The sequence below is a fragment of the Pelodiscus sinensis genome, chromosome 1, assembly GCF_049634645.1.
Source record: "Pelodiscus sinensis isolate JC-2024 chromosome 1, ASM4963464v1, whole genome shotgun sequence".
Taxonomy (NCBI): domain Eukaryota; kingdom Metazoa; phylum Chordata; order Testudines; family Trionychidae; genus Pelodiscus; species Pelodiscus sinensis.
The window spans coordinates 305,340,131-305,352,201 of NC_134711.1; the positions used below are offsets into that span (position 1 = coordinate 305,340,131).

The 12,071-nt window shown below is 46.7% G+C and overlaps 1 protein-coding gene across 2 annotated transcripts in view; it reads right to left on the bottom strand.

The window, feature by feature from the left end:
- Nucleotides 1–272: 272 nt before the first annotated feature.
- Nucleotides 273–12,071, bottom strand: part of LOC102452024 (high-affinity choline transporter 1-like) — a 41,568-nt gene continuing 29,769 nt past the window's right edge. For both annotated transcript variants that reach the window (XM_075919359.1, XM_075919358.1), the window contains 3 exons: nucleotides 10,798–10,951; nucleotides 5,877–6,094; nucleotides 273–1,150 (listed from right to left, as the gene is read on the bottom strand). In XM_075919359.1, coding sequence (XP_075775474.1) covers nucleotides 617–1,150; nucleotides 5,877–6,094; nucleotides 10,798–10,951 — 906 coding nt within the window. In that variant the 3' untranslated portion in view covers nucleotides 273–616. The remainder of the gene's footprint in view (nucleotides 1,151–5,876; nucleotides 6,095–10,797; nucleotides 10,952–12,071) is intronic.

The window sequence follows — 12,071 nt, forward strand, 5'->3', positions numbered from 1 at the left end:
TTTAAAGAGCCTGGGGCTCCAGCCACCACTGCTGATGCATTAGCAGCAGCAGCAGCAACTAGGAGTCCTGGGCCCTTTTGAATTGCCAGACCTGGGGCAGTTGCCCCCTTTGTTCCCGCTGTCTGGTGGTTGATTTATGGCCTTCTTTAAAGAAAATCCTACTTAAGGGACCTGCACATTTCTTTCATTAACTTTATAAACTTCTAATTCTCTGAATTTTTTTATAGCTTGTAGCCTTGGGGATGGTTTGTGGCAGCGATTCCTTAAGATAATTCTATGGTTGTGAAAAAATTAAATGATTTTATTAGTTTTAAATGTATTCCCTTGGCTCACCTGATTTGGTTCAATCTGTTATAAAGACAGAGACCGGTCCCAAAGTTCAGATCTACATCGCAAACTCTCCCCAGATGTGGACATGTTTGGCGTTGGGGTTTAGGTTCAGTTTCATTACATATATTCAGTCTTATAATAACAAAACATTTCTGTATAATGAAAGAAACAATGTTATGCAAAAAAGCATCCAGCTTTTTAGGTGGATATTTTAAATCATCAACAATAACAAATAATTTGGCATGTAATGAGAAATAACTTGGCCCGCATTATGAAATACACAGTATTAAGTATGTATTTCAATAGGATTAATATAAACTATATTTATTTGCAAGCCTATTTGTTCCTCTATATCAGGAAGTGGAACAGGGGCCTCACTTTCTTTCATTATGCTGCAAATATCCCATCTGCGAGGGAGCACTTTTCTCTTAAACAAAAACGCCACCAGGTATGAAACAACAACGATAGTCCCCAAAGTGAGAAGCATGGTGAAGGTTTTAAATGGGAACAGCTGAACGTAGACCCCGTCCACAAGGGAGCAGCCTGGGTAGTGGATAACAGGAGGAATTTTCAGGGAAGACTCCCCTGCCAGCAGCCTTAACAGGAACCCGAAGAAGAATCCAGCAGCTGAGCCGTATGTGTTGGTGTTGGGAATGAAGAGGACGCAGCAGAGCTGGGGAAAGAGAAGGGCATAGACCAGCTCCCCACTCAGGAACCACAGGTCATACACAGAGTTAGAAAGGAAAGCCAGGCCTGCGGCTGCTGTCCCAAACACCACCATGGAGACTCTCATTATACAGACAACTTCTTTCTCTGTAGCCTGTAAGTTCAGAGATTATTGTATTATTGTAGAAATCATCATTGGCTCATTTTTAACCTCTATCTGAATTAGATCTCAAGGTTACAAAAGTCAGGGTTTATGAACAGATGTTTGTTATAACAGTGAGCAGTAGTGCTTGTGTAACAACTCCCACTTTGCCAATAGTGTTTGAACTCAGGACTTTCAGCACTAAAGCTCAGACCTCAGGTCTTTAAAATAAAGGGGAAGCTTTATTAGCTGTACTTTTGATTAATGATTGAGGCCAGTACATCACTTAAGGTATGTCTACACAGCAACATTATTTTGAAATACAGGCAGTCCTCGACTTACACGGATCCGACTTATGTCAGATCCGCACTTACGAACGGGGCTTTTCTCGCCCCGGAGCTCACGGGCGATGGGTCGCCACCCGTGTCCTCCAGGGCGAGAAAAGCTTCTCCCGGTCTCCCTGGTCTGCTGGGGGGGTCCAGCAAAGCCGCTGGATCCCCCCAGCAGACCAGGGACACCCGAGCAAAGCCGCCACCTGGGCGGCTGTGCTCGTTTGCCCCGGAGCAAAGCCGCCCAGGCAGTGGGACCCCCCCCCGCTTGAGCGGCTTTGCTCCTGTTCCCCTGGTCCCGCTGCCTGGGCGGCTTTGCTCCTGGGCGGCTTTGCTCGGGTGTCCCTGGTCTGCTGGGTGGGTCCAGCGGTTTTGCTGGACCCCCCCAGCAGACCAGGGGGACAGGAGCAAAGCCGCATAGGCGGCATCCCGCTGCCTGTGCGGCTTTGCTTGGGGGCAAAGGAGCAAAGCCACACGGGCAGTGGGGTCCCTCCGCCTGTGCAGCTTTGCTCGGGTCTCCCTGGTGTGCTGGGGGGGACTCACGGGCAGCAGGGTCCCTCCGCCTGTGTGGCTTTGCTCGGGTCTCCCTGGTCTGCTGGGGGGACTCCCCCCAGCACCCCAGGGAGACAGGAGCAAAGCCGCACAGGCAGCGGGGTCCCTCCGCCTGTGCGGCTTTGCTCGGGTCTCCCTGGTCTGCTGCGCCCCCCCCCAGCAGACCAGGCTTTTGTTGCGGGACGCCTCGGGTAGAGCAGCTGGGGTGCTGCCGGGTTGGTCCTGTGGGAACCTACCGGGCAGCGCCCCAGCTGTTCTGTCCCTGACTCCAGATTCAGCAGCTGTTGAAACTGATCAGGCTGATTCCAGGAAGCTGGGGGCAGAGCAACTCTGCCTCTGGCTTCCTGTAGTCAGCCCCTGGTCAGTTTCAGTGGCAGCAGCTGAATCTGGAGCCAGTTCCGACTTACATACAAATTCAACTTAAGAACAAACCTATAGTCCCTATCTTGTACGTAACCCGGGGACTGCCTGTAATTAGTGTTATTTCAAAATAACTTAGTCCGTGTCTACACAGCAGGCAGTTATTTTGAAATAATGTCAAAAGACTGTCAAGCTGGAGGTCTTCTTACTCTGACTCCTGTAACCCTCATTGTACGAGGAGTAAGGGAAGTCAGAGGAAGAGTGTTCTATTTCAAAATAAGTGCTGTTTAGACGCTCCCAATTTCGAAATAAACTACACAATTGACGTTGCTCAATTTACACAGCATATTTAGAGTTAAGCCATGCTGTGCAGATGCACCCTTTAAAGTGGGTATTTCAAACAGCAGTCCATCAAAGTGTGCCACAGAACAGCTAAGGGAGTCCTGGAGCCTGTCTACACAGCCGAGTGTTTGCAGGCATAGGACTTGTTTATCCTGCCACGGTAAATCAATGGTATGTACAACGTGCTATATTGATAGGAGGTGCTCTCCTGTTGACTTTCTTACTCTTCTCGTTCTGATAGAGTAACACAGTTGACTGGAGAGTGCTCTATGGTCTTCACTAAGCCCACTAACTCAATCCCCGCTGTATCAATTGCTGCAGTGTCAGTCCCCATGCCTGCAAACACTCTGTAGCGTAGTAAGGCTCCTGGACTTCCATAGCTGTTCTGTAGTGCACTTCGATGTTCTGCTCTTTGAAATAGAACTTCCTCAAGTGAGGGATCCATACAGTTTTCATCCCCACCCTTCTATGGAAGTGATGATTTGGGCCAAATTTAATATCCTGGTGAGTTTCGCTACTGACTTCAGTGGAGCATTACAGACCCCAAATATGGTTGTACTTGCCTTGGCAGACACAATTACCAACGCTAAGCTTTGAAAAATCACGTATCAGGCTCCCAAAATCACAAAACTGACTTAAAAATCATGAGATCTTAAAAAAATGTTTTTTTATTTGCATTCTCATGCTCTACCCTTCAATATGTATTGCACATTTTCAAACTGTTCTCTGTAACCAGGAGAACTAAAAACTTTTGTTTACAAATAAACTTGAGAGTCCCATGCAATCTCTTGATTTTAGCAGTTCAAGATATTGACTCTGACTTCAGTGTGACTACTTTTGTGAGCAAGTGCTCACTTGCATGAGTCAGCTGGGAGTCCCAGGCCGCTTTGAATTGCCAGACCCTAGGGCAACTGCCCCCTTTGTCTCCCTCGTAGGTGAGCCTGGTTATTGAAGACCTAAATATACATCTTAAACAAATTAGATTGATAATATGAAATAGGGGGTGGTGCCAGCCCCTCCCCCGCTCTAGGGGTAGGTAGCCCCAGCTCCCTCCCCCCGGCCACTAGGGAGAGCCAGGCCGAGGTGTGGCAGTCCTGGCCTGCCCGGGCTCTCCACCCCAGCCACCGCCCCTCCCCCCCGAAGCCACATCAGCCTGGGCTCTCCCACCTGGCCGCTGGGGGATTGAGCTGGCCTGAGACTGCCGCTGGCCCAGCTCTCTCCCTCTGGCCAAGGGGGGTTGGGCCAAGGCTGAACTGACCTTAGGCTTGTCAGGTGTCTGGTATTGACCCGGACAGGCCGGTATTTTTGCCTCCTGTCTGGTAAAAAAAAATTCAGAAAATACCGAACCCCTAAAATGATATTTTTCCGGCCAGAAGGCGAAAATCCCAGGTGCTTACCAGGTTCCACAGGGGAGCTGTTCAGCCCGGAGCAGGGAGACAAGATGGCGGACAGCCAAATTTTTAAATTTTAAAAATTTTTTGCTCTGCAACTTTGGTCTCCCCTTTTTTTTCTCGACAGAATTTTTTCCCTGGTGTTTTTTTTGGGGGGAGAGTGGGGGGTGTTCAGTATTTTTGGTTAAACCATCTGGCAACCCTAATTGGCTTTCTCTCTCTATCTGTGAGGGGGGCGGTCTTGTGGCTCACAGCTCCTCCTCCCCTGCTGCTCCAGCTCCAGCTTCCCCCACCCCACTCTCCAGCTGTACCAAGCCCCATGCTCTCCCCTCCAGGCCCAGGTCCCTCGCCCTCCTCCTGGCCATTGGGTTGGGTGGGGGTGAGGCTGAGGCCCTGCACTCTCCTGGGCTCCTTGCCCTCCTCTCAGCTGCTGGGAGGGAGGAGGGTGAGGCCCAGGCCCCACACTCTCCCTAGCCCTTTGCCTTCCCCACATCTGCCAGGAGGGAGGGGGACGAGGCCTGGACTCCTCACTCTCTCCAGACCCTTCACCTTCCTCCCCTGGCCGCTGTGAGGGAGGGGGGTGAGGCCCAGGCTCCTTGCTTTCTCCAGCCCCTCACTCTTTTCCTGGCCCACCAGGATGTATGTGTGTGAAGCCCAGGCTGGAGGACCACAATGTAAAACTCAGACAGCCGCTACATGGCAGCTGCTGGAGGTACAGCTAGCCCCGGCCCCAGCTCACATGACAGTGTGTCCCCCAATCCGGTCCCCCCCTCTAGTGGGCCTCTCCAGTGGGCCTCATGCTGCCCTGCAATTTTCTTCCTCTTCCACCCCCAAACCCACCAGCAGCAGCAGCCACTTACCTTCAGTGCTGCTGCTGCTGGGGAGCCATAGTTGCCAATCCATGCTGGGTTAGCAGCAGGGAGGAAGAAGGAAAGGAGGAGGCAGGGTGACTGAGGGGGGAGGGGCTGCAGGATGCAAAGTGACATGATGAGATCACTCTGTCGTCCCAAAGAAAAAAATTTCTTTAATATATAGAGAGATTTCCAGGATTTAGTCACCTTGTGTATTAATCTTGGCCTCCTAAGTATTTTCTTTGTTATAACACAATGTATTTGCCAGAGTTTAAATGAAAATCTCAAGACATCAAACAACAAAGTACATACCCCAAGAAATTCAATATACTGGCTTACCTTTACAGTCTACCTCTAAACTAGCAGGATATCAGCATGATTTACAAGCTTTATAGATAAATCATGTCACCACCACTGGCATGCTATCCGCAGCTAGAAAACTTCTCTGTCACTTGTTTTAGTTCCAATATTTAAATTTTCTTGCCTCCTCTGTGTCACAGAAGAGCATCTGAAGTCTGTTTGGAAGGCCAGGTTTCTCTTTCTGAAGTCATTAATAATGAAACAAAACCTCTTTAACAAATGGAACAGTAATCAGAGAGGAGCCAAAAAGCACCTTCTGCTCTCTAATATGCTGCATGAGTGCTTTGAAGTGCTTTGCCCAAAGGCTTTTTGCTGTTCTTTTGACTTCATTTGAACTATGAAATAGAAGCACAGCCTTGTCATTTACTAAATTACTAGTTCAAAGTTTACCCTCTGTAGCAATTCCAACCCATTTCTAGAGCCCAATGACAGCAATTTACAGCAACATTCCCCTCAAGATATCTCCTGAGAATATACGGGGGAGTAGTTTAAAAATATCCCATAGCTTTCCTCATGTGATTCATAGTGTCAGAGGCTCACAGAGACTCCTTACCTTTTTCCTAAGAATTTTTCTGTAGATGTTGTGTGCTAGCATGGAGCTGGCTGATAGAAGGGCCGAATCTGCAGAAGACATGACAGCAGCAGCAATGGCTCCTAAGCCAGCAACGGAAACATATGTTGGGCAAAGATACTGCAGAACAATGGGTAATATCATGCTGGACTCTCCTCTTTCATTAGGGGTTGGCAGACCATAGCTTGTCTGATTCCAGTCTTAACAAAAGAAAAGAATGTTAATTAACAGGGAGTTTTGGATTTGCTCTGTTAATTTTTCATTCCTTTACTGTCTTCTGTGTTGAAATAGCTAACAGTAGATTCCACACGGATCCTGACCTTTTTTTAAAAAATTTATTTGTTGCAAGGTGCAGTAAGGCATATTTCTTTTCCCTGAAACAATCAATAACACTGAAGGAAAAGATCATTAGGAGCATTGAGAGCATTCCTGGGCTTTTTAATAGCTCTAACTTGTCTGAAATCTACCAAAACATTCTAAGCTTCAGTATGGTTTGAGGTCTGTGGTTTGGGGTTATGAAAATGTTGAAAAGAAAAGAAAAGAAATTCAACCTTGAAAAACACCAGAACATACATCTGGGGAGGGGATAATTCAAAGCACAGCATAGAAGGAAGATGTTTGTAAAGTAATAAAACAAGAACTTCACCAAATCAGTTAGTTAATGAACAAAAGTCAGTGCAATTTGGGGGATGTACAAGCAGAAGAAGGGATATGACAGCTTTTGTCTATATGGCACTGTTTTGTATCAGTGTTTCTCAAAGTGGTCCGTGGTAGGCATGTAATAGTGTAGTCAGTTAACCAATTAACCGATAAGCAAAAACATATAGGTTAATGCTATAAACAACATGTATTTCCACCCCACATCCCCTGCCAGTAAATTGATAGCAGTCTGGCCAGTAGCCCAGCTCACTGCTGGCTTGCAACAGGTCTGGGACTGACCCTGCTGCAGCTCTGCATTTAAAGTGTGTGAGGAGCTGGGTGGGCAAGCAGCTTGGCTCAGATCCGGCTCGTGCTGGGTCTGGGAGCTCAGACCGGCCCTAAACAGGGGCTGCTGCAACCCTGCACTGCTGTCCCTGTATCAGAGGCAGCAGCACAGAGTGGCAGGGAACTCCTCAGGAGTGGGGCCTGAGTACACTGGCTACCGGCCCTGCTCTTGGGGACTATAGAATAGTTAACTAACCAATAAGAATTCATGAAGTTACTGGACTATTCGATTAATCAATTTAACATCCCTAGTCCATGGACCAACTCTGAGAAAGCAGTTACTGGGCTGCTCCAGTTTGTTTATTTATCGGCTCCACAGCCATGGAGCCTCGTGGCTCCCATTTGCTGCCAAGGGGAGCCTGTGGGAAGCAGCGGCTTGGGCCACACCACTTCCTGCAGCTCCTCTTGGCTGCAAACAGAGAACCTCAGCCAATGGGAGCCATGAGGCTCTGAGACTATGGCGCTGGTAAGTGAACAAACTAGAGCGACCCAGTAGCAGCTTTCTCAGAAAGGGTCTGTGGACCACTTTGAGAAACACTTTTTTATATAGATACTGAGGCCTTATCAATGTAGTATCTGAGTGTAATTGCCATCGGGCAGATTTGAACCTGGGACCTCTAAAGTGGAATATAAGAGCCTCTACTCACTGAGCTAAAAGCCAGCTGGCTCACAACACATGCTGTAGACATCTCTTAGGCTTAACTGTTGCTGTGGGCTAGGTACCACTTGCATTGCTCAGTAACCACACTAGGAATATGTCTACACTCGTGGCTTCTTTCAGGAGAGATATGCAAATGAGGCTAAGCATGGAATATCGCCTAGCCTCATTTACATACATTTGCAGAAGAGGCTCTTGTGCCAGAAGGAGCTGTCTACACTGCCCCTTCTTGCGCAAGAAAAACCCTCTTGCGCAATGCCATTATTCCTGAAAATAATCAGTGTAGCGGCATTGCACAAGAGGGTTTTTCTTGCACAGGAAGGGGCAGTGTAGACAGCTCCTTCTGGCGCAAGAGCCTCTTCTGCAAAAATGGTGGCTCATTAGGTATGCAAATGAGGCTTGGCGATATTTCACGCTTAGCCTCATTTGCATATTTCTCGCGCAAGAAGCCGTGATTGTAGACATAGCCTTGGTGTGTGAGTTACATGAGCACTTCACCAATCCCAATATCATTCTGAGGTAGAGAAATACTAATATCCCAATTTTTCAGGTGGGAAACTGAGGCATGGGGAGTAAGTGATTTGTCCACGACTACCCAGGAGAAAACTGGGAATAAAGCTCAGATTTTTTAAGGTTCTTACAGTTTATCTTGCTGAGGTAGCACCTTGAGTACTATTCTGGGCATGAGCATTGGCCACATTGAAGTTTTGAATCTCTGTTACTGTTAATCTGTAAGCCTAATATTGCAATGAGCTTACTTTTTTTCTGATCTCGTGGCACAAAAAGTGAGTGGCAGTTCTTCAGCTATTGTAAATTGGTGTGAGTTACAAAGATTTACACCAGTTGAAGATCTAGCCCTCATTATATACAAGCAATACCAGGACCTTTGTACTAGGACATTGCCTATTTAACCATAACTGGAAAACTAATGAGGAAAATATATCTTCTAGAATGGAAAGCTTAGGGGTAGGAGGAATTCTGAGACTTAGCATAGCAGGATTGGTTGTCCCTTTAAGGCAGGAGTGAGGAACCCTTTTTGGGTCAGGGGCCACTGACCCACAGAAACATTAGTCAAGGGCTGCACACAAGTGAGATTCTAAAAAACAACTCCAAAAAACAACAACCCTCACTGAAGCGACCCCCAACTGAGAAAGAGAAAGACATTCTCCATATTCCCCTCACATCAGAGCCTAGGGGGACCCAGGCTAGTAGATTTTGTGTGCTCTAGCCCTGCGGAGAGATGGTGGGGATGGCGGGGCAGGGCTGGAACACTAGCATGGGCTCTCCAATGCTGAGGGAGAGCCCAGAGCCTTGGGGCCAAATCCAGGCAAGCTGGGGGCCACATCTGGCCCCTGAGCCTCATGTTCCCCATCCCCACTTTAATGGAAGCTGTGAGTCCATTCTAGACTACAGTTGCCAGACATTCTGGGAGCTGTAGGCCTGGTTGCATGCATGATGGGAAAGTAACAGACTACAAGAGGCAGCCTTTCACAGTGTGGCCAGTTCCTGTGATTCTTGTGGGTGGTTTTCTTGAAGCCCCAGCTTCATGTGGAAACTCAACTTTCATTTAAAAACTAAGGTTCAATTCTAGCCCATATCATCATGGAACAAAGTTTGAAAATGTGACCTAAGCCATAAGGTTAAGAAATCAGAAGACAAAGAAATCTTTTTAAAAAAACTCATGATTCTTAAACTAGTCCTGTGATTGTTGGAGCATGACTCATGGATTTTGAATGGTTCTTAGGGATATCTGTAATGCTTTCCTGAGTGGATAGAAAGTCCAGGCAAGCATAAGCTTAGGGGAGCTTCTTCAGGGGCTGGATCAAGATGATTTTCTCTTGAGAGGGAGGCTGCAAAGTTGTTTGCTTAAGACATTTCAGAAGGTCTAAGAGGAGATGAGGCAAAGTAGGAAGCGTCTGGAAAAGAGTAAAGCAGAGCAGTGATTTTAATACAGTGCACACCAGCTTAGGGTACATATATCTACATGGGAATAAAAGACCTGCAGCATGGCTGTGGCTGGTCCAACTATGGCTGACCCAAGTCAGCTGATTCAGACTCAATGGGCTCAGGCTGTGGAGCTCAAAAGTGGTTTGTAGATGTTGGAGGTTAGCGTGGAGCCTAGAGTCTGAGATACTCTCCCCCTTGTATGGTCCTAGAGCCTGGGCTGCAGCCCAAACCGGAATGCCTACACAGTAAGTTTTAGATTCACAGCCTAAGCCTCATGAGCCCAAATCAGCTGATCTGGGCCAGCCACAGATGTTTAGTGGCTGTGCACACTTACATTTATGAGTCAACAGTGTGGCCTTGTAGTCAACAAAGCTAATGGCATATTGGGGTGCATTAGTAAGAGCATTGCCAGCAGACCTAGGGAAGTGATTATTCCCCTTTATTCAGCACTGGTGAGGCCACATCTAGACTGTGTCTAGACTGGCAAGTTTTTCCGCAAAATCATGTGATTTTGCGGAAAAACTTGCCAGCTGTCTACATGGGCCGCTTGAATTTCTGGAAAAGCACTGACAATCTCATGTAAAATCATCAGTGCTTTTCCGGAAATACTATGCTGCTCCCGTTTGGGCAAAAGTCTTTTTCCGAAATACTTTTGCGCAAAAGGACCAGTGTAGACAGCATAGTACTGTTTTCCGCAAAAAAGCCCCGATCGCAAAAATGGCTATCGAGGCTTTTTTGCAGAAAACCGCGTCTAGATTGGCCACGGACGCTTTTCCGCAAAAAGTGCTTTTGCGGAAAAGCAGCCTGCCAATCTAGACGTGACTTTTCCGAAAATGCTTTTAATGGAAAACTTTTCCGTTAAAAGCATTTTCGGAAAATCATGCCAGTGTAGACGTAGCCCTAGAGTATTGCATTCAGTTCTGAGCCTCCCATTACAGAAAATATGTGGATACACTGAAGAGAGTCCAGTAGAGGGCAACAAAAATTATTAGCGGCTGGAGTGCATGACTTATGAGGAGAGGCTAAAGGATTTGTGTTTATTTAGTCTACAGAAGAGGAGAGTGAGGGGGGATTTGGTAGCAGCCTTCAACTTCCTGAAGGGGGGTTCCAAAGAGGATGGAGAAAAGCTGATCTCAGTGGTGACAGATGACAGAACAGGGAACAATGGTCTCAAGTTACAGTGGAAGAGGTCTAGGTTGGATAGTAGGAAAAACTATTTCCCTAGGAGGATGGTAAAGCACTGGAATGGGTTAGCTCAGGAGGCGGTGGAATCTCCATTAGGATATTAATGGAAAGAAACAACTTTCGTGTTACCTGTAGAGACAGCTACTGCACCAATAAGAACAGATGGAATGACCATGAAAACACATCCAAACCCTGCAAAATAAGAAGTGAGCCTTGCTTGTCTGGATGAGGAAGCTGCGAGAACTCTTTGGAAATAGATCTGCCATGCAATACTTCCAAGAGCCTGAAATGAAGGCAAACGACTAAAATAAGTCATACATCAATATAAAGGGCTGAAGTATCATTTGTGATAGACCTTCATTTGTCTTCTCCTGCACCAGAATTTTCATAGCTCTATATGCTACATTATGTCTTCCTCTCTTTATCCCCCACCCTCCCAACTTTGTAGGACATAATATAATCACAGATTATGTTTTACATGCTGACACAACTTCTCCCCCTCTCCCCTGAAGTTTTCTGAAATGACACTAGTGATGGATAGGAGGAGTGCTGGCCAGCATTCGGTGACTAAAGGATTAAACTCAGGTAGCTAGGGGGTGTTGGTAGGAAGCCAGGATAGCCAATGGCAGATGGTGTTGAAATTTAAATTGAAAGGTATACTTGCCTGCTTTTTTCCTTTGTGTGAGCTTAAGCTACAAGCTGGGAGAAGCCGAATTAAATCAGACAGACTACCATGCCTACAAGGAATATTGGGCATGGAAATACAGAATGGGAAGCGACTGTCTAGGAAGGCGTACGGCAGAAAGGGATCTAGGGATTATAGTAGACCACAAGCTGAACATTAGTCAGCAGTGTGATGCTGTTGCAAAAAAGCAAACATGATTCTGGGATGCATTAGCAGGTGTGTTTGTGAGCAAGACACGAGAAGTCATTCTTCCGCTCTTCTCTGCACTAGTTAGGCCTCAGTTGGAGTATTGTGTCCAGTTCTGGGCACCGCATTTCAAGAAGGATGTGGAGAAATTGGAGGGAGTCCAGAGAAGAGCAACAAGAATGATTAAAGGTCTAGAGAACATGACCTATGAAGGAAGGCTGAAAGAATTGTGTTTGTTTAGTTTAGAAAAGAGAAGATTGAGGGGGGACATGATAATAGTTTTCAGGTATCTAAAAGGCTGTCATAAGGAGGAAGGAGAAAACTTGTTCATCTTGGCCTCTGAGGATAGAACAAGAAGCCAATGGGCTTAAACTGCAGCAAAGGAGGTTTAGGTTGGACATTAGGAAAAACTTCCTAACTGTCAGGGTATTCAAACACTGGAATAAATTACCTAGGGAGGTTGTGGAATATCCATCTCTGGAGATATTTAAGAGTAGGTTAGATAAATGTCTATCAGGGATGGTCTAGACAG